General features: G+C 40.8%; 1 protein-coding gene across 1 annotated transcript; it reads left to right on the top strand.

The window, feature by feature from the left end:
• The first annotated feature begins 16,348 nt into the window (after positions 1 to 16,348).
• On the top strand, positions 16,349 to 22,027 carry AWAT1 (acyl-CoA wax alcohol acyltransferase 1). The gene is made up of 7 exons (XM_037513041.1): positions 16,349 to 16,424; positions 17,378 to 17,485; positions 17,769 to 17,839; positions 19,064 to 19,268; positions 19,936 to 20,107; positions 21,471 to 21,670; positions 21,873 to 22,027. The coding sequence occupies exons 1-7, from the start codon at positions 16,349 to 16,351 to the stop codon at positions 22,025 to 22,027; spliced, it is 987 nt and encodes a 328-aa protein (XP_037368938.1).
• Positions 22,028 to 22,901: the final 874 nt, after the last annotated feature.

Genomic DNA, 22,901 nt, shown 5'->3' with positions numbered 1-22,901 from the left:
ACAATTTGCCAACCAAGAATACTGCATCTTGCAAGGTCTCCCTTTAGATATGAAGAAAAAATAAAGGTCTTATCAAACCATGAAAAAACTGAAGGAGATTACAAAAACTAGACTTCCTTCAAGAATTATTAAAAGGAATGCCAGTATCTAAGCCAAATAGAGAAACACACAGAAGGAACTGAAACAAGAAATAGATACAACTACAAACCTAAAGACAAAATATCAGCAACAGATGTTCATATATCAATAATCACTCTAAAGTTAATGGACTAAACTCACCAAACTAAAGATACTTTTTGGATTAGAAAATAGAATATTTTAGTTGTTTCCCTTGTGCTCAAGTTCCTTGTGCTCTTTCCTGCCCTGTTTTGACCCATCTCCTTCCCCCACCCCTGCTATATGCCTCAGATTTATGGTCAGCTTACATGTATAGTCTTTTTACTGACCCTTTGTTTGGTTTCTCTGTATTCTGCATATAAGTGAAACCATCTTATATTTCATATAAGTGAAACCATCTTTTCTCCTCCTGACTTGTTTCACTTAGCATAATCCCTTCCAGCTCCATCCATGTTGATGCAAATGGCATGAGTTTATCCTTTTTTATTGCTGTATAGTAGTATTTCATTGAATATATATACTACATCTTCTTGACCCACGCATCTGTTTTGGTGCATTTAGGTTGTTTGTATACCTTGACTATTGTAAATAGTGCTGCAAACATAGGAGTGCAGGTTTCCTTTTGAATTAGTGTTTTTGTGTGCTTTGGGTAGATACCTAGGAGTGGAATCACTGGGTTAGATGGCAGACCCATTTTTAGACACTTGAGGAACCTACACACTGGCTTCCATGGGGGCTGAACCAGTTTACATTCCCAACAGTGTAAGAAGGTTTCTTTATCTCCACATGCTAGCCAGCATTTGTTGTTTGTGGGTTGTTGTTGTTGTTGTCTTTAATATGGGCCATTCTCACAAGTATGAGGTGGTATCTCATTGTGGTTTTTATGCATTTCCGTGTTGATAAGAGATAACGAACATTTTTCATGTTCCTGTAGGTCATCTGCATGTCTTCTTTGGATAAGAAGATATTTAGCTTCTTATCCAAAGAAGCCTATTTACCTCTTCTGCCTTTTTTTTTCTAAATTGGGTTGTCTGTTTGCTTTTTGCTGAGTTGTATGATCCTTTTGTAGATCTTCCATATCAGTCCTTTATCAGGTGTATAGTGTGGAAATATTTTCTCCCATTCTGTTCAGTGTCCCTTCTTTTTGGTTACTATCTCTTTCACTGTATGTCCCAGTTGTTGATATTCTCCTTTGTTTTTCTTGTTGCTGGGTACAGATCTACAAAGATATTTCTGAAATTTATGTCATGGAATGTTTTCCCTGTGCTTTACTCTATATATTTTATGGTTCTAGGCCTTACATTCAAGTCTTTTCTACATTTTTAGTTGATATTTATGTATCACGGTTCAGTTTTCTTTTACATGTGGCAGTCCAATTTTCCCAGCAGCATATACTGAAGAGGTTTTTCCTTGGTCCAGTGTATATACTTTGTTCCTTTGTCATAGATAAGTTGTCCATATATGTGTGATTTTATTTCTGGGTTCTCTATTCTATTCCATCATTCTGTGTGTGTGCCTGTTTTTGCTCCAGTGCCATGCTATTTTAATTATTATTGATTTAGTGTAGTTTGGAGTCTGGAATACCACCATTTTTACCTTTTCTAGTCAGGAGAGTTTTGGCTATTCAGGGTCTTTGTGTTTCAATATGAATTTCAGTAATATTTGTCCCATTTCTTTGAAGAATGGCACTGAGATTTTTATTGGGATTGTATTGGATCTATATATTGCTTTGGGTAGGATAGCAATTTTGATAAGGTTCATTCTTCCAGTCTCTCTGAGCAGGGGATGTCTTTCCATTTCTTTGTGTCTTCTATTTATTTTAACAATGTCTTATAGTTTTCCTTGTATAGGCCCTTCGCCTCCTTTGTTAGGTTTATTCCCAGCTATCTAATTGATTTTTGGTGAGATTGTAAATGGGATGGCTTTCTTAATTTCTTCTTCTAGCTCATTGTTTGCATATAAGAAGGCAACTGAGTCCTTTGGGTAAATACCTAGGAGTGGTATTGCTGGATCATATGGAAGCTCTATGTTTAGTAGGTCCAGAAATCTCCACACAGCTCTCCATAGTGGTTGGACCAGTTTGCACTCCCACCAGCAGTGCAGGAGAGTTCCTTTTTCTCCACACCCTCGCCAGCATTTGTTGTTGCTAGTTTTTTTAATATGTGCCATTCTCACTGGTGTAAGATGGTATCTCATGGTAGTTTTGATTTGCATTTCCCTGATTACAAGTGATGTTGAACATTTTTTCATATGCCTGTTGGCCATTTGTATTTCCTCTTCAGAGAAGTTTCTTTTTAGCTCTTCTGCCCATTTTTTGACTGGATTATTTTCTTTGTTCTTGTTGAGTCTCATCAGCTCTTTGTAGATTTTTGTGATCAGTCCTTTATCATTAGTGTTGTGTGCAAAAATGTTCTCCCAGTTGGTGGGGTTTCTATTTGTTTTTGTTATTGTCTCTTTTGCTGTGCAGAAGCTCTTTAATTTGGTATTTACCCAAAGGACACAGAAACATCAATTCCAAAGAGCACCTGCACCCCTATGTTTATAGCAGCACTATTTACAATAGCTAAGCTTTGGAAACAGCCCAGATGCCCAAAAAGAGATGACTGGATCAAGAAGATGTGGTACATATATACCATGGAATATTACTCAGCATTCAAAAAAGATAAACACATGCAATTTGCAGCAACATGGATGGCGCTGGAAGGGATCATGCTCAGCGAAATAAGCCAGAAAGAAAAAGAAAAATACTGGATGGTCTCACTCATAGCAGGAATCTAGAAAACTTAAATAAGGGACCAGAAAAATGAATAACTATAAGAAAGTGAAAATCAAAATCAACAAAAAACTATGAACCAGAGACACTTTTTGGGGGGTGAGGGGCGGGAAGGGAGGGACTGGGGTCAGAATGGGGGGGTTGCAATTGTATGGGGAATATAAAAATAAAATTTATTATTAATTTAAAAAAAGATTTTAAAAATAAAAAAAAAATATTTTTTGCATAGCTTCAATCATTCTTCATAATCATTTTTACCATCCCATACCACAGTTCAAAGTTTGCATTTGGTTTTTAAAAATGATATGCTGTCTTCTTCTGCTAAGAATTAAATTCACAAAGAAATGATAACTAAAATAGTTGAATAATAAAGGCGGAAGTTTGATTAGGAAACAGTTTTAGGAATCAAAGTGTGGTCTGATATGTCTTAAAGTAGGATAGTTAGTCATAGAGTCAGTAACAGTCTCAATGAATGCTAGAGATAGTTAGGAGTATAATCAGTAATTGATTAGGTAAAGGCAATGAGGAAGACGCAACAAAATATCCCATATTCCTCATTTGGTCAGTTGAGTAAGTGGTGGTGCTGTTTACTAAGCTAAAAAATATGGAAGAAAATGCTAATTCTGGGGAGAAATTAATAATTTCAATTTGAGACATGCTGAGGTTAAGGAGTTGATGACACATCTGAAGTGCAGATATCCAGTAGCAAGTTGAACTAATGGATTGAGATCACAGGGAGGGTGGTCTGAGCATGTGCATAGAAAAACAAAGCTTTATAAAAATAAATACTTTAAACACTAAAAAAAAAAAGGCAACTGAGTTTTGTGCATTGATTCTGTATGCTATCACTTTACTGTTTTTTTTTCTAATTTATTGATTTATATTTTACATCTTTGGTAATTTTGTACAATGTTCACTTTTTTCTCTCAGGTGTAGACCCCATAAAATTTCCATCATCAATTTATTGTTTTTGTTAGTTTTCCTGTGGAATCTTTAGGGTTCTTTATGTATATAATCATATCATCTATAAACATGATACCTTTACTTCTCTCCAAATTTGGGTTCTTTTTATAGTTTTCTCTTGCTTAATTGCTTTAGCTAGAATTTATGTTGAACAGAAGTGGTGAGAGTGGATGTTCTTTTCTTGAACCAGATCTTAGCGGAAAGGCTTTCAGTTTTTCACCATTGAGGATAATACTAGTTATGGGTTTGCCAAATGTGGCTTTTGCTATCTGAAGATATATTCCATTTATCCCCAGTTTTTCTTGCTTTTTTTTTATTTTTTTTTATAGAGGCATGTTTTATTTATTTATTTGTTTGTTTGTTTGTTTTGTTTATACATGCACTGGGTACAGTCAGAAGCACGGGAGGGTGAGAGAATTCACCAGAGCCAGAGCGGGGAGCAGAGCAGGCAGAAGGACCGAAGTACACTGCTGAGGGGAGCAGCGGGCGGCAGGAGAGGTCTGCGCGCCATGTGGGACCCTCCTCAGGTGGCCGGGGAGCAGCCGGGGATCGAACCGGCACTGCAGAGGCCGCGGGCAGCTTCGCAACCCAGCGCTCAACCGCTGCGCCACCGGGGAGGCCCTATCCCCAGTTTTTCAAGGGTTTCCATCATAAATGGATGCTGAATGTGCTGAATCTTATCAAATGCTCTCACACACAGCATCAATTGATATGGCCATATGGGTTTTACTTTCTTTTTTTAATGTGATGAATTATAGATTGATTTTCAGATGTTGAACCATTCTTGTAACACCAGTATAAATCCCACTTGATCATGATGTATAATCCTTTTAATATATTGTTGGATTCAGTTTGCTAAGATTTCATAGAGGATTTTAATATCTGTGTTCATTAAGGAGATTGGTCTGTAGTTTTTTCATGTTGTCTTTGTTTGGTTTTAGTATTAAAATACTGCTGACCTCGGAAAATGTGTTTGGGTGTATTCCTTCTTTGTCAGTTTTTTGAAAAGTTTAAGCTGAATATGTATTAGTTTGTCTTTGAAAGTTTGGTAGAACTCACTTGTGAAGTCATCTGGGCCTGGACTTTTTTTTGGGGGGAGGGGAGAATTTTAGTTACTATTTCAATTCTCTTCACTATGATTGTTTTGTTCAGGTTTTCTATTTCTTCCCAATTCAACCTTGGACAATTGTATAATTTTAAGAATCTGTCCATCTTATGTCGGTTGTTGAATTTGTTTACATATAACATTTGTACTAATCTTTATCTTTTGAATTTCTGCCATGTCTGTTGTAACTTCTTTTATGTTTCTGATTCTATTTAAGTTTTCTTTTTCCTTTTTTCTTAGTGATACCAGTTAGAGGTATGTCAATTTTGTGTATTCTTTTCAAAGAACTAGCTTTTGGTTTCATTGATCTTTTGGCCTTTTGGATTTCTATTTCCTTTATTTGTGCTCTAATATTTATTAGTTCATTCCTCCTATTGGATTTTGGATTTGTTTTCTCTCTCTAGTTCCTTGAAATAAGAGACAAAGTTGTTATTTTTGGCTCTTTCTTGTTTGTTGATTTGACCCTGTATTGCTATATACTTCCCTCTTAATACTGCTTTTGCTGTGCTGTGTATGTTCTGGAAGGCTGAGTCCTCATTGTCATTTGTAAGAAGATATTTTTAAATTTTTTCTTTGATCCAATGGTCTTTTAGTAATGTGTGGTTCAATTTCCATGTATTAGAGGTTTTCCCTACTTTCTTTTCATAGTTGATTTCTAATTTGATGGTTTTGTGTTCTGAGCAAATAGTTGGTATCATTTCAATCTTCATGAATTTATTGATAATTGTTTTGTGGCCCAATATGTGGCTAATCCTGGAGAATGCACAAGCACACTTGGAAAAAATGCATATTCAATTTTTGTGGAGTACAGTTTCTTATATATGTCGATGCATTTGGTCTAATTCTTTGTTTAAAGTTCTTACATACTTACTCATTTTTTTCATTGATTTTTCCATTGGTGAGCGTGGGGTGTTGCATTCTCCTACCACAAATGTGTTTTTCCCCCCATTGTTTGTTTTCTGAGTTGATGGTAGATGTCTAATTTATTTTGGTGCTCTTTCATTCGGTGATTATATATTGATGATTGTTATGGCTTCCTAATGTATTGTTCCCTTAATCATTATGTAGTGTTCATCCTTGTCTCTAGTTACCTTATTTTAATTGTAAATCTATTTCATCTGATATTAGTATGCTGTACAAATCTTTCCTTAGATCCCATTGGCTTGTAGAATTGTTTTACAACCCTTTACCTTGTGGAAATAGATCACAAGTGCTATGGAGGTGGAAGAACTACAGGGACTGTACTTTAGGGGAGAAATCAAATACTGTCCAAAAGTTAACAAAGATGTAAGAAAATAAATATAAAAAAGAAAATAATAACTGGAATAATAACTATGCATTAGGTGTTTCACCTAGCAGAAAAATGAAGCTCAAAAATATTAAGGAAACTGAGGCACAGAGAGGTTAACAGCCTGTGACTGATCACACAGTAAAGGGAGCTTGGGTTTGTATCCAGGCAGTCTGACTCCAGAGGCCATGTACTTACTCCAAATTTATATATTGACATCTGAGGCACCTAACCAACAAAGGATTAATATATGGAATATATCAGAGGTTACTACAGATCAATTAAAGAAAACCAACAATAGAAAAACGAGAAAAGACATAATTGGGTATTTTCCAAAAGAAATGTCCAGGGCCTCCCCAGTGGCTCAGCGGTTGAGCGCTGGGTTGCAAAGCTGCCCGCAGCCTCTGCAGTGCCGGTTCCATCCCCAGCTGCCGGGCGAGGGTCCCACATGGCACGCAGACCTCTCCTGCCGCCCTTTGCTCCCCTCAGCAGTGCACTTCGTCAGTCTGCCTGTTCTGCTGTCCGCTCTGGCTCTGGTGAGTTCTCTCACCCTCTGCACTTCTGACTGTACCCCAGTGCTTGTATAAATAAATAAATAAATAAATCTTTAAAAAATTTGAAAAAAGAAAAAAGAAATGTTGTCCATACACATGTGAACTGACTGATGCTAAACTTCACTGGTAATTGAGAAAATACAAATTAAAACCATAATAAAATTTTTTTCCAGTTAAACTGGCAAACATTTAAATAAGTTAAAGCCAAGTGTTAGGATATAAAGCAATGTGAACTCACCCTCCAGTGCAAGCATATATTGATACATCTTGGAAAACAATTTAGCATTATCCAGTAAAACTGAATATGCACAGACACTTTGATTCAGCAATTCCACTCTTAAGCATATATCCTAGGGGAACTTTGCTTATGAACACCAGAAGATATGTATAAGAATATCCTAGAAACATGGCAAATAACAGTAAAAAGTAAAAACAAGCTGGAAGTAACTCAAATGTCCATCAATGAGAGCACGGATGAATGAATTGTCATATATCCACTGATACACACATAATGGAACATTAAAAATAGAGTTATATGTGTCAGCAAAGAAGAATCTCAAAATTTTAGTTTTCAATAAAAACAATCAAGTCAGAGAAGAATATTATATATAGATACACAATTGCTCCTTAGTGTTCTCAGGGGACTGGTTTCAAGATCCCCACAGAAGCCAAAATCCATGATGATCAAAGTCCCTTATACAAAATGGCATAGTATTTGCTTATAACCCATTCACATCTTCCCATACAGTTTAAATCATCTCTAGATTATTTATAATATGTAATACAATATAAAAGATTGTAAATAGTTGGTATTTACTGCTATTTATAGTTTAGGGAATAACAACAAGGAAATAAAGGTATGTACACATTCAGTTCAGACACAACCATTGCAGGCCTAGTGATCCAAGGTTGGCTGAATTCATGGATGCAGAAACCAAAGATACAGAGGGTCCATTATATATGTCAAAGGTAGGCAAAATGAAACAATATGATTGTTTAGGGAGGCAAATATGCATATGTGGTGGAACTAAGAATAAAAGCAAGGCAATGATAAACAAGCACATTAGTACAGTGATTATATGTGATGGGGAAGGAAATAAGGGAATGAGATCAGGGAAAGGCATGCAGGGATCTTCAAAGCACCAGTAGCATACTGTTTCTTTAGCTGGATGGAAGATATACTGATGTTCTCATTGTTGTTCTTTCAACTCATATGCATGATATATTTCACAACAATGGAAAGAAGGAGAAAAAACTGGGACTCTACTGATAATATAGTGGAATAGAGAGAATGTAATTACCCTCTCTCTTGAAAACAACTATAAGAAAATTGTTTTGTGCTCGTAGGAAAACCCATACACTTCAAACCAGCTACATAGCCCCAGAACATCCTCCGAGAGTTCAAGAACTGTTGGTGGCCACTGAGGGGAAAGAATAAGGCAGTGAGGGGAAACGCGTCTGGGTTGGGGATCGATTTCCCAAGCCACATGGAGGAAAAGCCCGGACAGTATGAAATTCCTTGGAGAAATTTTGTGCCAGAAGAGTGGGAGCTCGGCAGACTCTAACCCAGGAAATTGGGAAGCCTGCAATGGGGACTGTATGGCCACTGAAAGTTCATTCCCCTCCCCTTCCTGGAAGAGATCAAAGAAAAGCCAGGCCAAAGCAGGCTGGACTCCTTAAAAAAGCCCAACAACAGAAAGAAGGACTTTAGAGCTAACTCACTAGTCCTCTGGAGAGGAAAACCAAGGATGCATATACTTCCCAGTCCTGCAGAAGCAACAGGGGAGGCAAGGTTGGAGCAGCAGTGGCCACTGTGGGTGACCATCATGGTAAATAGGCACACATGTGCCCACTACACACATTGTGCTGCCATTGACACTTTGAAGTGCAAATTATTCCTGAACTGTGAATTTGCTGGTCCTGACATTTCCTTTCCCACTGGAAAGCCCAAGCTTCATAGATTGAGACCCTCTGAAGAAAGGAAAAATAGAGAAGTGAAGAGAACCTAAGGATAGAACACAGCTTTCTGTGGAACAAAGCAAGGGGTAGAGGTGACTAATGTCACTCCTCAAACCAGGATCTAGTATTAAAGCCCTAAATCCTCCTCCCACCTCCACCTCACACCAAGGTAAACTAAGAAAAGGACAAAGATAAATCCCCAGCACCCTGACCAGATACACATGCAGCCAGAAGGTATAAATAAGGTATTATATATGCCTTGGAAGCAAAGGACATCTCAACACAAGATGGAAAAGCAAAATGAGAGGGACAGAATTCCTGAGACAAATACAAAGGAGACGGAAAGAGAGCAACTATCTGAAAATGACTTCAAAACAATATTTAAAAATGTTAAATAAGATACTGAAAGGTCAGTTAAAGGCAGACAGGCAGGCACAAGATCTCAGAAAGGAGATCCAGGAGCAAAGAGAGTTCTTCACTAAAGACATTGAATATAGAAAAAGCCCACAAAAAAAAGGATTCTGAATTAAATGCAGACAAACTTGATGTTTCAAATAGCATCAGAAAGGCAGAAGAATTTCAGTGGCAGAAGACTCAACTAAACAAATTACACATTTATAAGAGTGTCAAGACAAAGGCAAAAATGAAGAAACTATTTGAAATATCAAATTCAGTACACCTGGAAGGAGAAGCATACAAGCATGCATTGCACAGCAGATCTGAAAAAGGCCATGCTTATTTCTGTTAGTTCATTATTTCTTCCATGTCACATCTTTCAATGTTAACTAGACAACTAGGATGTCCTCCTGGGACTCCACACTTGGTCTGTGCCATTCATACCAGTCCCGTTCCCAGTGGTCACAAATTAGCAACCCTTGGGCCACATCGGTTTGCAGTTGTGTTTTTTGTTTAGACAATAGTTGTATTTTCTCTCAATTTGAAATGGATCAGAAAAGGAAAAACATTTATATGTGTGTATGTATGTATATATGTATATATGCAGAAAGAGCAGATACATGTGCAAAATATTGACAATTGTTGAAGAGGTAGGTGATATGCCGACTTTAATGGTATAATATATATAGTAAATATATAGTAAATACTCCAATATAGTAAATACTACAATATAGTATACAATATACAAGTTTAGTAAAAGAGTATATCATATTATTCTTCCAAATTTCTTGAAATTTTTTCCAAGAAAAAGTTGGGAAAACTAACTTTGAAGCCCTTTAAAATGAGCACACCCCATCTGGCTCACCACCATGCCCATCATTCCCTATTATAATTCTCAACCTGTTCCCACATTTCTAATGTGGGACATTTGAGTTTTCAACCTGCAGCTCCACTTCTAAGTCTTGGTCCCTCTTAGAGCTTCCGGTATCCTGCATTTAAACAAGGTATGGTGTAGTGACATGACAGGTGTTTTTCTCATTCCCATAGGCTGAATAAACCATACATGGTTTTGTTTCTCTAGAACAGGTTAAAAACATGAGCTGTTTGCGACAGCATGGATGGAACTGGAGAGGATTATGCGAAGTGAAATAGGCCAGAGGGAGAAAGACAAATAACAGATGATTTCACTCATGTGGACTATAGAGAAACAAAACAAAGGTATTGATAAAACAAAAACAGGACAAAGCCTGAAAATAAGACTAATGGAGGTGACTGGGGCAGGGGATGGTGAGGACAAAGGGTGAGGGGACCGAGTGGTCTATGGTAAAGAGAGATGGGTGTTCTGGTGGTGGGTGTGGTGTGGTGATGTCCATCTGAAGAGGTGTGAACCTAGTCCTCTAAATAATATACAGTGCTATGAACCAAAGTTATGTCAATAATAAAAATTTTTAAAAGAACAATATGAGAACAATATTACCACTTCCCAAACTAAAGGGAAGCCCTTTCCACCCAGCAACCAGCAGCTACAGTAACTCTGGCAAGTGAACTATACCTTATAAGACAATGATGAGACCTTGAAAATGTCCAGCTATTTACTAGCTAGTTTCTCCCAGAAGATAAGATGAAGAATTTTATGATTCCTTATGACTCTTGTGGTCTCTTTGACACCAAGAGTGAAGAAGGAGAGAAAAATCTTCCAGCAACATCAAGGGGCCAGTAGGGTAAACACTATGTCAGGGGTATAATGTACAAGACAAATGGCTATTACCTGTGTCTAGTTTGTGAGGTAGAAAGAAACCATTGATGGTACATAAGCACTAGACAGTTTGCAGACAATACACTGTTCCTCTTCAGGCTGATCAGTTCTTTGTCCCTTAGAGTCCAACGACTAATAGGAAACTGAAGCAGCTTCCCAGTTAGCATTTGCCTGGCCACATTCAGTGATATGACAGGTTATCTCTTTGCAAACTCTGGATTTTTCTCCCAAAGCTATCACACTGCACTAAACAAATCCTAAATTCCTGCCACCCCCAACTTGGCTATTTCTGCACACACCATACAGCATGAATTCACCTCATTGTGTAGTATGCAAAATAAGCTTAGAAGGAATAGGCAGATAGCCAGAGGCAAGGAGAGTCACTGAGTGAATAAGCTCAAGTTGGCCAGTGACACTGCATGACAGGTCACATTCCAAAGAGGATGGGAAAATGGCAAGACTCCTTCCTGTCTAATTGTTCCAGTCACCTGGACAGGGACATCAACATCACTTGCCTTTCTGTCTCCACTCACCTTTGAGCTAGAGCTAGACCTGAGTAGTTTCTACAGGCTGTGTCACCTTTTGGAATGGCTCTGCTTTGTTTTTTCTTGCCTAGATCTTCATGTGACTAGGCATTGGTGGCAAAAGGGGAACATTAACACCTGTCTATTCTTCTCTGTGACCTATTTTGACTATCTGCTGTCCTCATCCTATTGTGGCAGAACTCAAAGATTTGGTGATGCTCTGATGAATCCTAACCAGGTCAGAAACTGAAGATAAGGAAAAGAACTCCATTACCAAAATTGTAGCAGCAAGAAAGTAATTTTAGCCCTTGGAGAAGGAAGTAAAGGCCAAGGTCAGACAATTAGCTGCTAGATTGTGAGCCAGGGGAAAGCAGTAAAGTGCTCAAGAGGGGAAAACCTACTGGAAAAAAAATGAATTGAGATGAGATGAGATGAAATTAGATAGATAGATAGATAGATAGATAGATAGATAGATAGATAGATAGATAGATAAGCAGACAGACAGACAGATAGAAGCATCCATAAAATGAGAAGAGAATATCATCAATCAAGAATTATTATTAATAAAATCTGTGAGGTTACATTAAAAAGAAAGTAAAGAAAGGATAATTGTACTTACTAACAACCAATTCCCCACATTTTCAGTTTTTCTAATTTCTTTTGGGCATCGCTCCATTTTCTTTGGTAGAATTCAGGATGATCAAAGCTATCACACTGCACTAAACAAATCCTCAATTCCTGCCACCCCCAACTTGGCAATTTCTGCACACACCATACAGCATTAATTCATCTAGGATGCCCCAGAAAGTCTCTGGCTGAGGAAATTGCAAATCACTCACACCCTTAGTTCAGCTGAGACTGGATTGATCTTTTTCTCAAAAATAAAAGAAAGCAATCTGAAAGCATAGACGCCAACATGTTGATAAAACAGATTACTTACTCCAGATTTTCCTGGGTATAGGTTGATCTCAGGAATCCACAGCTTATCAGTCATATTTTTCTCACAACACACATTAGTCCTGGACTTGGCTTGCATTTAAACATTCCCTCAGCATGAGCCAAGGTGAATTTTAGCAGCAGCCCTGCCAGGTGTAATGAAGTTTGGGGCACCTTCATGATACCTGGTTCCCAAGCTCTTTGGAGAAGAGAAACAGCCCTCTCTCAGAGCCAGTCATCTCCTTGGAGAGAGAGACTGACAGCCGCCTGGGCTACCTGGTCCCTGGGCCTTGTCCAGGTTAATGGAGGTTTGAGAAAGTATCCCACCTGCTGCAACTGTAAGTCCTAAGAAGTGCTGGGAGAGAGGAAACTGAGCAGAGCCACTTCAAAGGCTAGGTATGGATGAGGTTTCTGCTCAGCGACCTTTTACTTACCATTAAAAACCTGAAGTCTGGCTAGACAGTGGAAGAGGCATGTCTAAAATTAGTGCTGGGCCTCCCCGGTGGCGCAGCGGTTGAGCGCTGGGCTGCGAGGCTGCCCACAGACTCTGCAGCGCCAGTTCGATCCCCAGCCACCGGCGAGGGTCCCACATGGCGCATACACCTCTCCTGCCGCGCCCCGCTGCTCCCCTCAGCAGTGTACTTCGGTCCTTCAGCCTGTTCTGCTCCCCACTCTGGCTCTGTGAATTCTCCTACCCTCCCGCGCTTCTGACTGTACCCAGTGCTTATATAAATAAATAAATAAAAATCTTTAAAAATATAAAATAAAATAAAATTAGTGCTTCCCCACAAGATATCGGTTAGATAAATTACAGGATATCCATACAAGAAAATGCAATTTATAACGTTACAGTAGAAATGGACATGAAAAATGTCCACGATATACCATTAGGTGAAAAAATAGTATGTAGAATATGAATCCATATTGACTAACAAGTTATATGTAATAACTAATATTTATTGAGCTTTAAATATTAGCATAAACATGAGGAAGGCACTGAGCAAAATGTTTTATTCATGACAACCTTATGATGCAGGTAGGTATTATAATCCTATTTTCACAGATGAGATTGCGACACTAACAGGTTAAGAAATTTGCCATAATTCTTTTACATGGCAGCACTTACACACCTAGTGTTAAACACATGAACCTAACTCGATAGTGACACTATATCAATGTCTATGTCTGTACAGAAAAAAAAAGGCCAAGAAAGAGAGATACTAGGATGTTATCACTTAACTGTGGTTATTTCTGAGCAGTGAGATTATAAGTAACTTTTGTTTCCTTTATGCTTTCCCAAGTAATCTGAAACCAATAAGTTACAGAGATTACTATAATAATAAAAAAGAACAATAAATCAATTTCATTTGGAGGAAAACACAATCAAGCTACTCTTTCCAACCTGTAGGCAGAAAAACACTGGGGAATGGGGAGGGGAATAACTAAATTGTTACAAGGTTCTGGAAATTTCTTCATGGCCCAAGCATTGTCAACAACGAATAAATAATATGCTTGCACATATTTTCCCCAAATACTGTCATCATGTGTACTCAAAGTACTTTAGTTTATTATATAGTTCTCAATCAATAGATTTTAACACTACAACTACTATCACGTGTAAGTTCATGACACTAAAGCAAAGGATGGGATCTGCTACTAGAAGGAAATATATATGTCCAGTTCAACTCTCTGTAGGCTTCTTAAGAACAAATCTTTTTTTCAAAGGTGCAGGAGGAAATGGGAACAACTGAAAATGCACACATTATTAAAAGTTAACCCAGCAGAAGTCCTGCAAGGTTGTGAGAACATGGAGAGGGAGTTGATATAGGCTCAGAGAATTCTGTCAAGGAGAGACAGAATGCTAATATCCTTTGCATTACCAGGAGCTAAGCCCACCCTCAACCACAGGGATGTCCACACTACATCGGTGGGGATGCTGCAATACCCGAGTGCTCACATTTGCTCAAGGGCCATACTGGCATCCAATCAGCAGGAAGACCTGGAGTGGGGGGAGCCCTCCAGGTACCCGAGAGGGGAAGTGTGCTGGACTTTATCTTTCGTCAAACTAACTCAAAAGTCAACACTTGCCTTCCTTTCCCTCATTCTTCCTTCTCCCCTTTTATAATATGCCCCATTGTCCTCTATTGATGTACAACCTTTTGTCCCCCACTCCTGTCCCAAGAACACACACTCCTATAGTATTCCCGTGCATTTATTACCTATCAGAAACCATCCTGATCACAGACCTCAAACTGGAACACTCACTCATTGATTGTCCACTCAATATTGGGTGCCTATGGTTTTCAAGATATTAAGGGCAGATGCATTGGCAAATAAAATATGCTCCCTACCCCTCTAGAAGCTTACACCATACTACCCAGTGATCAAAAAAGACAAACTCATGCCATTTGCGACAACATGGATGGAGCAGGAAAGGATTATGCTCAGTGAAATAAGTTAGAAAGAGAAAGATATATACCCTCCCCTTCCCTTGACTTATATGTGGAATATAGAAAAACCAACAAAAGGTCAGACAGAGACAAACCTTAAAACCAACGCTTGAGAACTGACCATTGATCTTCAGCTTTTAGAGGGGAAGGGGAAGAAAGGGCCAGAAATGGGGCATGTGGGACTACACAATGGACTATGGTAGAGAACTATGGGTGCTGCTGCAGGGGTAGGATTATCCTATACTGTCAAAATACTAGCAAGGGCGTAAAATAATGAAGGCCTCCCTGGTGATTCAGGGGTTAAAGACAGTGCTATCAAGCTACTGCCAGCCACTGCAACATGAGTTCAATCCTGGCCAGCCAGGGAGCAACCCATATGGTATGCAGCAGACCCCTCCTGTCTTGCCCACTGCTCCTCTCAGCAGTGTATTTCAGTAGATCTGCCTGTTCTGCTCCCCACTCTGTCTCTGGTGAATCCTCTCACCATCCCCACCCCACCCTGCACCTCTGGCTTACACCCAGTTCTTGTATGCATAAATAAATAAATCTTTTTAAAACGGGATGTAAAAATAATGATACTTCAATAATAATTTAAAAATAATTATATATAAAAATGAAATTAGACTATAAACCTTAAATAAAACATTAGAGAGATTTAAGAGATATAATATTCAAGTATAATCAGTGGCTCTTTGGATACTGATTCAAATGAACCAACTCTAAAATGACATTTAAAGTGGACTAGATAGTACATATTATTAAAGAATTATTAAATGTGTTCAGGATAATAGTGACATTCTTATTATAAAAGAAAATATCCATACTTTGTAGATGTATATTGAAGTAATTAGGGATAAAATGACATAGCTTAGAATTGTTTTAAAATCCTCCAAGAGAAAAATGAGTGGCATGACAGATGAAACAAGCATAGCAAAATGTTAAAAACAAGCATGGCAAAATGTTGAAGATAAACACAAAGATGAAAATTTGTCATATTGCCTAGTTTGGTGTGCATTTGGAAATTCCTGTAATAGAAAGTTAAAAAGAAGGGGACAGCCCCATGCCAGGCTGCCTCAGGACAACCATCAGTCTCAATAGACTTAAGCCCTGGTATCTGTGACCCCAAGCCCACAGAACTCCCTTCCCAGCAGCCATCTATCTCACTGGGGTCACAACCCCTGAGTGGCCTGTGTATAGTATGTCTCCTCTCTAGACCTCTGGGTCACTAGGACTGGATGGCAGTCCTTGTCACCTTTCTCCACACTGATGTCCTAATAATTCCAGGAAAGAAGGTCAGAGATCAAATGGGCAGGGCCCAGGGCTCAGACCTGATGGGGCAGTCCTTGGTGGTTGAAAGCCTACCCTCTGCAGTGGGTGGTAGGTGTGGGACAGAACAAGGAGTGGAGAGGGCAGGTGAAAAATCCTCATAGTTATGTGTTCAGTATCGAGCTCTCCTCCAGAGGCTGGTGGCATCTTTGGCTAAAACACTGCTCTGAGATCTTCATTTTCCTCAGATTCTTGGGCATCATGCATTGTTCCAAGCAGCCTAAATACTTCCAGAGTCTGGTGCTTCTGCATTGGCCCTTGAGCTACCTTGCCATATGTGAGTACCAATCTAAGAGTGCATGGCAAGATGCCAGAGTCAGAGACCAGAGTCAGATCTGGGGTGATTTTTATGTTCATGGGAGGTATCACCTCTGACCTTAATCATCTAAGATGGTACTATAGAGTAAGTCAAGGAGTCTTGAGTTCTCTGAGTGTGCTGGAGAAGGAAAAGGGATAGTTCCAAGAGAAAGAGAAGATGGGCAGGGGAGTGGAATGGGGTTGTGATGGATGTGAAGTAAATCCAGTTAATTTCAGACACTTCCTAACCTTCACTATCTGAGGAGGGAGAACGAGGCTCAGAATAAGCATGATATGTTCATGACTACAAAGAAGCATGGGAATTGGGACAAGGGATGCATTAGCGTTATAGACTTAGAGAAGTATTGCCTGTGTTCAAACCATACAGTTTTCTATTCTGGAACAGGAGTGGTGCTAGTATGGGTTGGGGGGAGACAGACATAATGCAAAGAATGGTAAATGGGCAAAAGGACAGGAATGGTGGATGGGAAACAGTGGAGGGACGCAGATGCCCTGTGGGTAGGGGATGGAGAGATATGGATAGTATATGGGCAAGGAAGAGTGGACTAGTGGTTTAACAAATGTTCAGGGCTGATAGATAGGAAGGGAGACAGGAGACAAGAAAGAAAAAATGGTGGACAAATTGCAAAAACTGGTAACAGGCAGGTAGTAGGAGTAGAGGGATGGTGAGTTCACAAGGGGGCAAGTGGATAAGGATGGCTTGTGGTAAGCAGATAAATAAGGGTGGTATATGGTAGATGACAAAGGAAATGTTTGAGGGACACATAGACAAAAATAATGGATGGGCAGTAGCTGGATTGTGCAGGCCAGGACCAGAAGCTTGAGTTGTTTGGAGGATTCTTAGTGGGTATGGACATGGTCCCTTGTGCTGACACTACAAATTAGGTCCAATTTGACTTACTCCTTTATCAGTTTGCATCTTGGTGCCATTGTTCCTTTACCTGCTGTTTACATCATTTTGGCTGCTACCAGTTCTTTACTTTGTCTGGTTGTTCCTGGACTGGAAGACCCCAGATCAAGGTAAGACTTATGGACCTAGAAAGAACAGGGCTTTAACATGTTCCATCTTAACCTGTAACTTGGGAGTCCCACTCACCATGCCACAGGCCCTTCATCTACATTCCCAGAACCACAGGAGCTGAGTCAGTCAGGACTACCCTGGGCTTTCCTCCTGTTCCACCAGCAGAGGCATGTCCCCCCACCCCCCACCCCCGCCACACCAAGCTGCAAGGGAAAACCAGGGTGAGCAGGAGGGGTAGGGTTGGGAAACAGACACAGTCCCCCATTGGTATTTCTGTCTCAGGTGGCAGACGTTCAGCCTGGGTACGGAATTGGTGTGTCTGGACCCACATCAGGGACTATTTTCCCATCACAGTAAGTGTCACTTCCCCAGGGTTTTTTTGTTTTTTTTTTTTTTTAAATAAATTTTATTTTTATATTCCCCAAACAATTGCAACCCCCTTATTTTGACCCCAATTCCTCCCCTCCCCGCGCCCCACCCTCCATAGAGTGTCTCTGGTTCATAGTTTTTTGTTGATTTTGATTTTCACTTTCTTATAGTTATTCATTTTCCTGGTCTCTTATTTAAGTTTTCTAGATTCCTGCTATGAGTGAGACCATCCGGTATTTTTCTTTTTCTTTCTGGCTTATTTCGCTGAGCATGATCCCTTCCAGCACCATCCATGTTGCTGCAAATTGCATGTGTTTATCTTTTTTTGAATGCTGAGTAACATTCCATGGTGTATATGTACCCCCAGGGTTTTTTAAATTTCCCCAACTGTTAGGTATTTGTGCCAAATGTCTAGGATTGTCCCTGAGGAAAACTAACATCCTAGAGACCTCTCAGTGCAAGCTAGACATACTTCAGGATCCAACTTTTCCACTGGACCTCACTACTCTAACGGGACACTTTAGATGCCCTAGCATGATTCACCACTTGACATGGGCAGAAAAACAAATACAGTTCTGCTTAGTTTAACAAATATGGGTTGAACGCATACTCTGCACTATGTTTGGGGTATAGAGAAGTGACCAGGATGTGACCCTTTGCCATCAAGGAGTTCACATCTACTGGAGAGCATGGATGAGTACACAAGGCACACAGGTAGTTCAGATGGGAGGTTAGGAAAGTCTTTGCCGATGTGTTGATATCTAAGCAGCGTTTTCAAAGTTGAATAAAAATGACTTAGGCAGACACTTGTAAGGAAGTTCAGGGGAGAAAATACCAGGAAGAGGTAGAAATGGACTGCGACATGATCCTCTGGGCACTCTTCAGAGAAGACAACTCTGCCTTGATTTTTACAGTGAGATATCCAAACTTTTTTTGTATAAAGCATCCATAGAAAGTGATAACGTACATAAGTGTGCTGACACGAATGGGCGAGACTACTCCCAGCCATAGACAAAGGGCCCAGCACTTCTAACTACCTGGTTTCTCAGGACCTAAGGAAACCTATTGACAGCCCCCAGGAGCCCCTCAGGACTTGGCTATTACCAAGCTCTGGTTTAGAGAGTTCCCTGATCCCTGAAGGGTCTTCACCCTTGCTCCCCCATGTGATCTCACTCCAACACCTCTGGCATTTCTCTCCATGACTGCAGATAGTGAAGACTAAAGACCTGCCACCTGAGCACAACTACCTCATGGGGATTCACCCCCATGGCCTTTTGACCTATGGCGCCTTCTGCAACTTCTGCACTGAGGCCACAGGCTTCTCGAAGATCTTCCCAGGCATCACTCCATACTTGGCCACGCTGTCCTGGTTCTTCAAGGTCCCCCTTATTAGAGACTACCTGATGGCCAAAGGTGCTCGTGACCACACTTGCTGGAGTTCTTGGCTCATTTCTCTCTCTGGAGATGCACCTTTTTAAGTCCCATCCCCGACCTCTCATCCCCACCCCCCAGAATATCCCCCATTGCCATAATATAGTACGTAGAAGCATATGTTCTGGAGTTAAACTGCCTGGACTTGAATCCTGGCTCTGCCTCTTACCATGAGGTCTTGGGCAAACCACTGAGACTGTTGGTTTCAGTTTCCCCATCTGTAAGGCGATGCTGAGGATAACAGTCCGACCTCAGATGTGGTATGACTAAATGAGAAAACACAAGTCAAGTGGTAGCTATAGTGCTTGTGACAGAGTATATGCTTGATAAATAACAGTTCTTGCTAGTAATAGCAATTACTTGCTGGTAATAGTAACAGTTACAGCTGAGATTCCAAAAGTCCCTCTGGAAAGCTTCCTACTATAGTTTCAACCCAGTGCCTCCTGCAAAGTGGAGATATTACCTCAGAGTGAAATTGTTGTTTGCCTACAACCTTCCCCTTGTCTCATTTCATTGATTTTTCTCCTGAGACCCATGGAAACAGAGGGCACGTGAGCAAGCTAAGGAGGCATAGAGTAGAGGGGTTCCCTCTCAGCCATTTTCCCCACTTCTCATCACTTTGTGCCTCTCTCTGATTCATTCTCTTTAGGCGTGTGCCCTGTGAGTCAGTCAGCTATTGACTATATGCTGAGCCACGGTACTGGTAACCTCGTGGGCATTGTAGTGGGAGGGGTAGGAGAGGCCCTGAAAAGTGTGCCCAACACCACTACCCTCATCCTCCAGAAGCGCAGGGGGTTTGTACGCACAGCCCTCCAGCATGGGTAAGTGTGCTTCCCAGGGAAAAGGTGGTGGGCCTTATCTGAACAACATGACCTAATAGCATGTGTCAACATGTGTCAAACTTGAGTCTTGCCTTCAAGGAACTTACTAGTGAGTGGGGGAGCTAGCCATAGAATTTCAAAAAGGTTAAGGGCATCCACTCTAGACTTAACTGAACCACTTCTCAAGAAGCCAAACCAGAAACACAGATTCAACATCAATTGGCTAGGGCTCCTCTAGAACAGAGATGCACCCACATCACACCTGCACCTATTTCATTGGGTTATTGCGGGCTGCAAGAGCTAAGCACATAACAGAAAACACCCACCATGTGTGTGGCAGAGAGGAAGCAACTGACAAACATTAGCCACTCTGAATTAGAGATAAACAGAGGAAGTAAAGAACAGGGGCCCAAAATTAGAGCTGAGAAGTGCCCCATTCTGTGAGCAGGCCTGCTCACTGGACACAGGGACAATTGCCCCTGTGGTTTTGTAGTGGGAGGGGTAGGAGAGGCCCTGAAAAGTGTGCCCAACACCACTACCCTCATCCTTCAGAAGCGCGGGGGGTTTGTATGCACAGCAGAGAAGGAGGTGTTTCTTCTATGGACCTAGCTGAGTGGCCTGCTCATCAGTTTCAAGTATAATGTGGAGGAGAGAGTTCTGAGCAGGGAGAAAGGAGTCCTGGGTTCCACTTCAGGTGCTGCTACTCACTGACTACTTGAGTGATCTTTCCCTACTGAACCTGATTTCTGGATCTGTAAGATAAAAGAAACCCCCTCCCCATATCCTCCAATATCTCTGCTATGAGGAACCAGTAAGGTAACATAAGCCAGAGTGCTGAGAGATTTGTATAAGAGAGACTGTGTATAAGAGAGACTGTATTTGTATAAGAGAGACTATGTTCTCTTTTCTCTGGAAGGAAACTTACAGAGCTTGACACCATACCTAAGGCACTGTCAGGGTGGAGTCCCCTGGCCTCTCTTTTCTGATCTAATCCCAAGACAGAATACCTTACACATAACCCCTGTGGGTGAGGGACAAATCATATAATTGTCAGTGCAAAATTATCATTTTCTCTGTACTTCCTTCCTAGAAGAAACAGAGTCAGGTTGTCGCCTCTCCGACACCTGGAAGCTTTCCTTTGCAGGATGTAGGTCTCTGGGGATCTCTACCCAAGCTCCTCTTCCCTCCACCCCCATGCCTTGCCCTTGTCCTCCTGGCCCAGGGATAGCGCTCTCACTAGCCTTGAAAATTTCAGGACAAAAGACACTAAATATGGGAGCTGTTTAGTGCAAGAACAAATGTTCTTCCTGAGTGATTTCTACCGTAACCCGTGTTTCAGAAATAAATTGGGGTTTTCCTACAGGGTTCATCTGGTTCCTACCTTTATTTTTGGAGAAACTGAGGTGTACGAGCAGGTGCAGTTCCATCCAGACAGCTGGATGTACAAGGTCCAGAGCTGCTTCCGCTGTATCTTTGGCTTCTACTGGTGTATCTTCTATGGACAAGGTTTCCACCAAGGCTCCATTGGGCTCCTGCCATACCGGCTGCCTATCATCACTGTGGGTGAGTGGTGCTCTCAGCCCCCAGGTCACCTCAGCTCTTTCTCAGCCTCAATATCGGTCCTCCCCACCCTGCCCCCACCAAAGAATGGCAGCAGAAATGGGGTTGGGGACTAGCAATGCAATAGGATAAGATCAGGCTCAGAGGAGGTTCAAGGAAGAGAAGATTAACGTTTGCCCTGCTATTTACCCATCTCTCCTGACAGTCGGGGAACCTCTGCCACTGCCGCAAATCGAAAATCCAAGCCAGGAGATGGTGAATAAATACCACACACTCTATTTGGATGCCCTGCAGAAACTGTTTGACCAGCATAAGACCCAGTATGGCTTCTCAGAGACTGCGAAGCTGCTTTTCCTGTAACTGGAGGGGCTGCGTGCCCAAGTGCGTGTGCCTTGGAGGGGAGAATCGTTTGCTGCTAACCAAAATGGGGAGATGAGGGAAACATTAGGCAGTTCTCCCTTGCCACAGACCCTTGCCCTTGTTGTCCCTGAGGAGTTTTACTCAGTCATTCCTCAGACAAGCATCTCTGCCTGCCCTGGCCCCCACAGGCTTTCCTCTCTGAACCCCAACCCCTAGGTCCGATAGGAATCCAGCGATAACTGGATTCCACTCTTGTTGTCACTGTTGATTTGTCTTAATGCATTTTTTAAAATGAGATGAATTCCTCACCCACAAATTTAACCTATTTAAAGTATAAAATTTAGTAGTATTCATTATATTCCCAGAGTTGAGCAACCATGATCACTCTCCAATTTTAAAACACTTTTCAGCACCCCCCAAAAGAAATCCAGTACACATTAGCAGTCACTCCCCATTCCCCCATTTCCCACCCCCTGTCAACTGCTAGTCTACTTTCTGTCTCTATGGATATGCCAATTTTGGATAGTTCATATAAATGGAATTGTAAAATATGTGGTCTTTTGTGATTGTTTTCTTTCTTTTAGCATAATGTTTTCAAGATCCATCCACATGGTAGCACATATCAGTACATCACTCATTTTGTGGCTGAATAACATTTCATTGCACGTGTATACCACATTTTTTATCCATTCAGCAGCTGATGGACTTGTGGGTTGTTTCCACTCTGACTATTATGAATAATGCTGCTATAAACTTCTTCTACAAGTTTCTGTGTGGTAATCTCCTGTCTCCTAAAGGTTTCATTGTGTCCTCACCTCTCCATTAAAAAACACACCTTTCAGATAAATTGAAGGCATCTTACGGTTGTTTTTCA

The sequence above is a fragment of the Talpa occidentalis genome, unplaced genomic scaffold (assembly GCF_014898055.3).
Source record: "Talpa occidentalis isolate TD23 unplaced genomic scaffold, MPIMG_talOcc4v2.1 talOcc4.15, whole genome shotgun sequence".
Classification (NCBI taxonomy): Eukaryota; Metazoa; Chordata; class Mammalia; order Eulipotyphla; family Talpidae; genus Talpa; species Talpa occidentalis.
Note: the sequence above shows the minus strand (reverse complement) of the source record. Positions and strands in the feature narration are given on the sequence as shown.

Bases quoted from the DNA above. Each gene is read 5' to 3' on its own strand.
- AWAT1 (XM_037513041.1), top strand. From the start codon at position 16,349: ATGCATTGTTCCAAGCAGCCTAAATACTTCCAGAGTCTGGTGCTTCTG. The intron at 16,425-17,377 runs GTGAGTACCAAT...CTCCTTTATCAG, and splicing joins CTTGAGCTACCTTGCCATAT to TTTGCATCTTGGTGCCATTG. The intron at 21,671-21,872 runs GTGAGTGGTGCT...CTCTCCTGACAG, and splicing joins GCTGCCTATCATCACTGTGG to TCGGGGAACCTCTGCCACTG.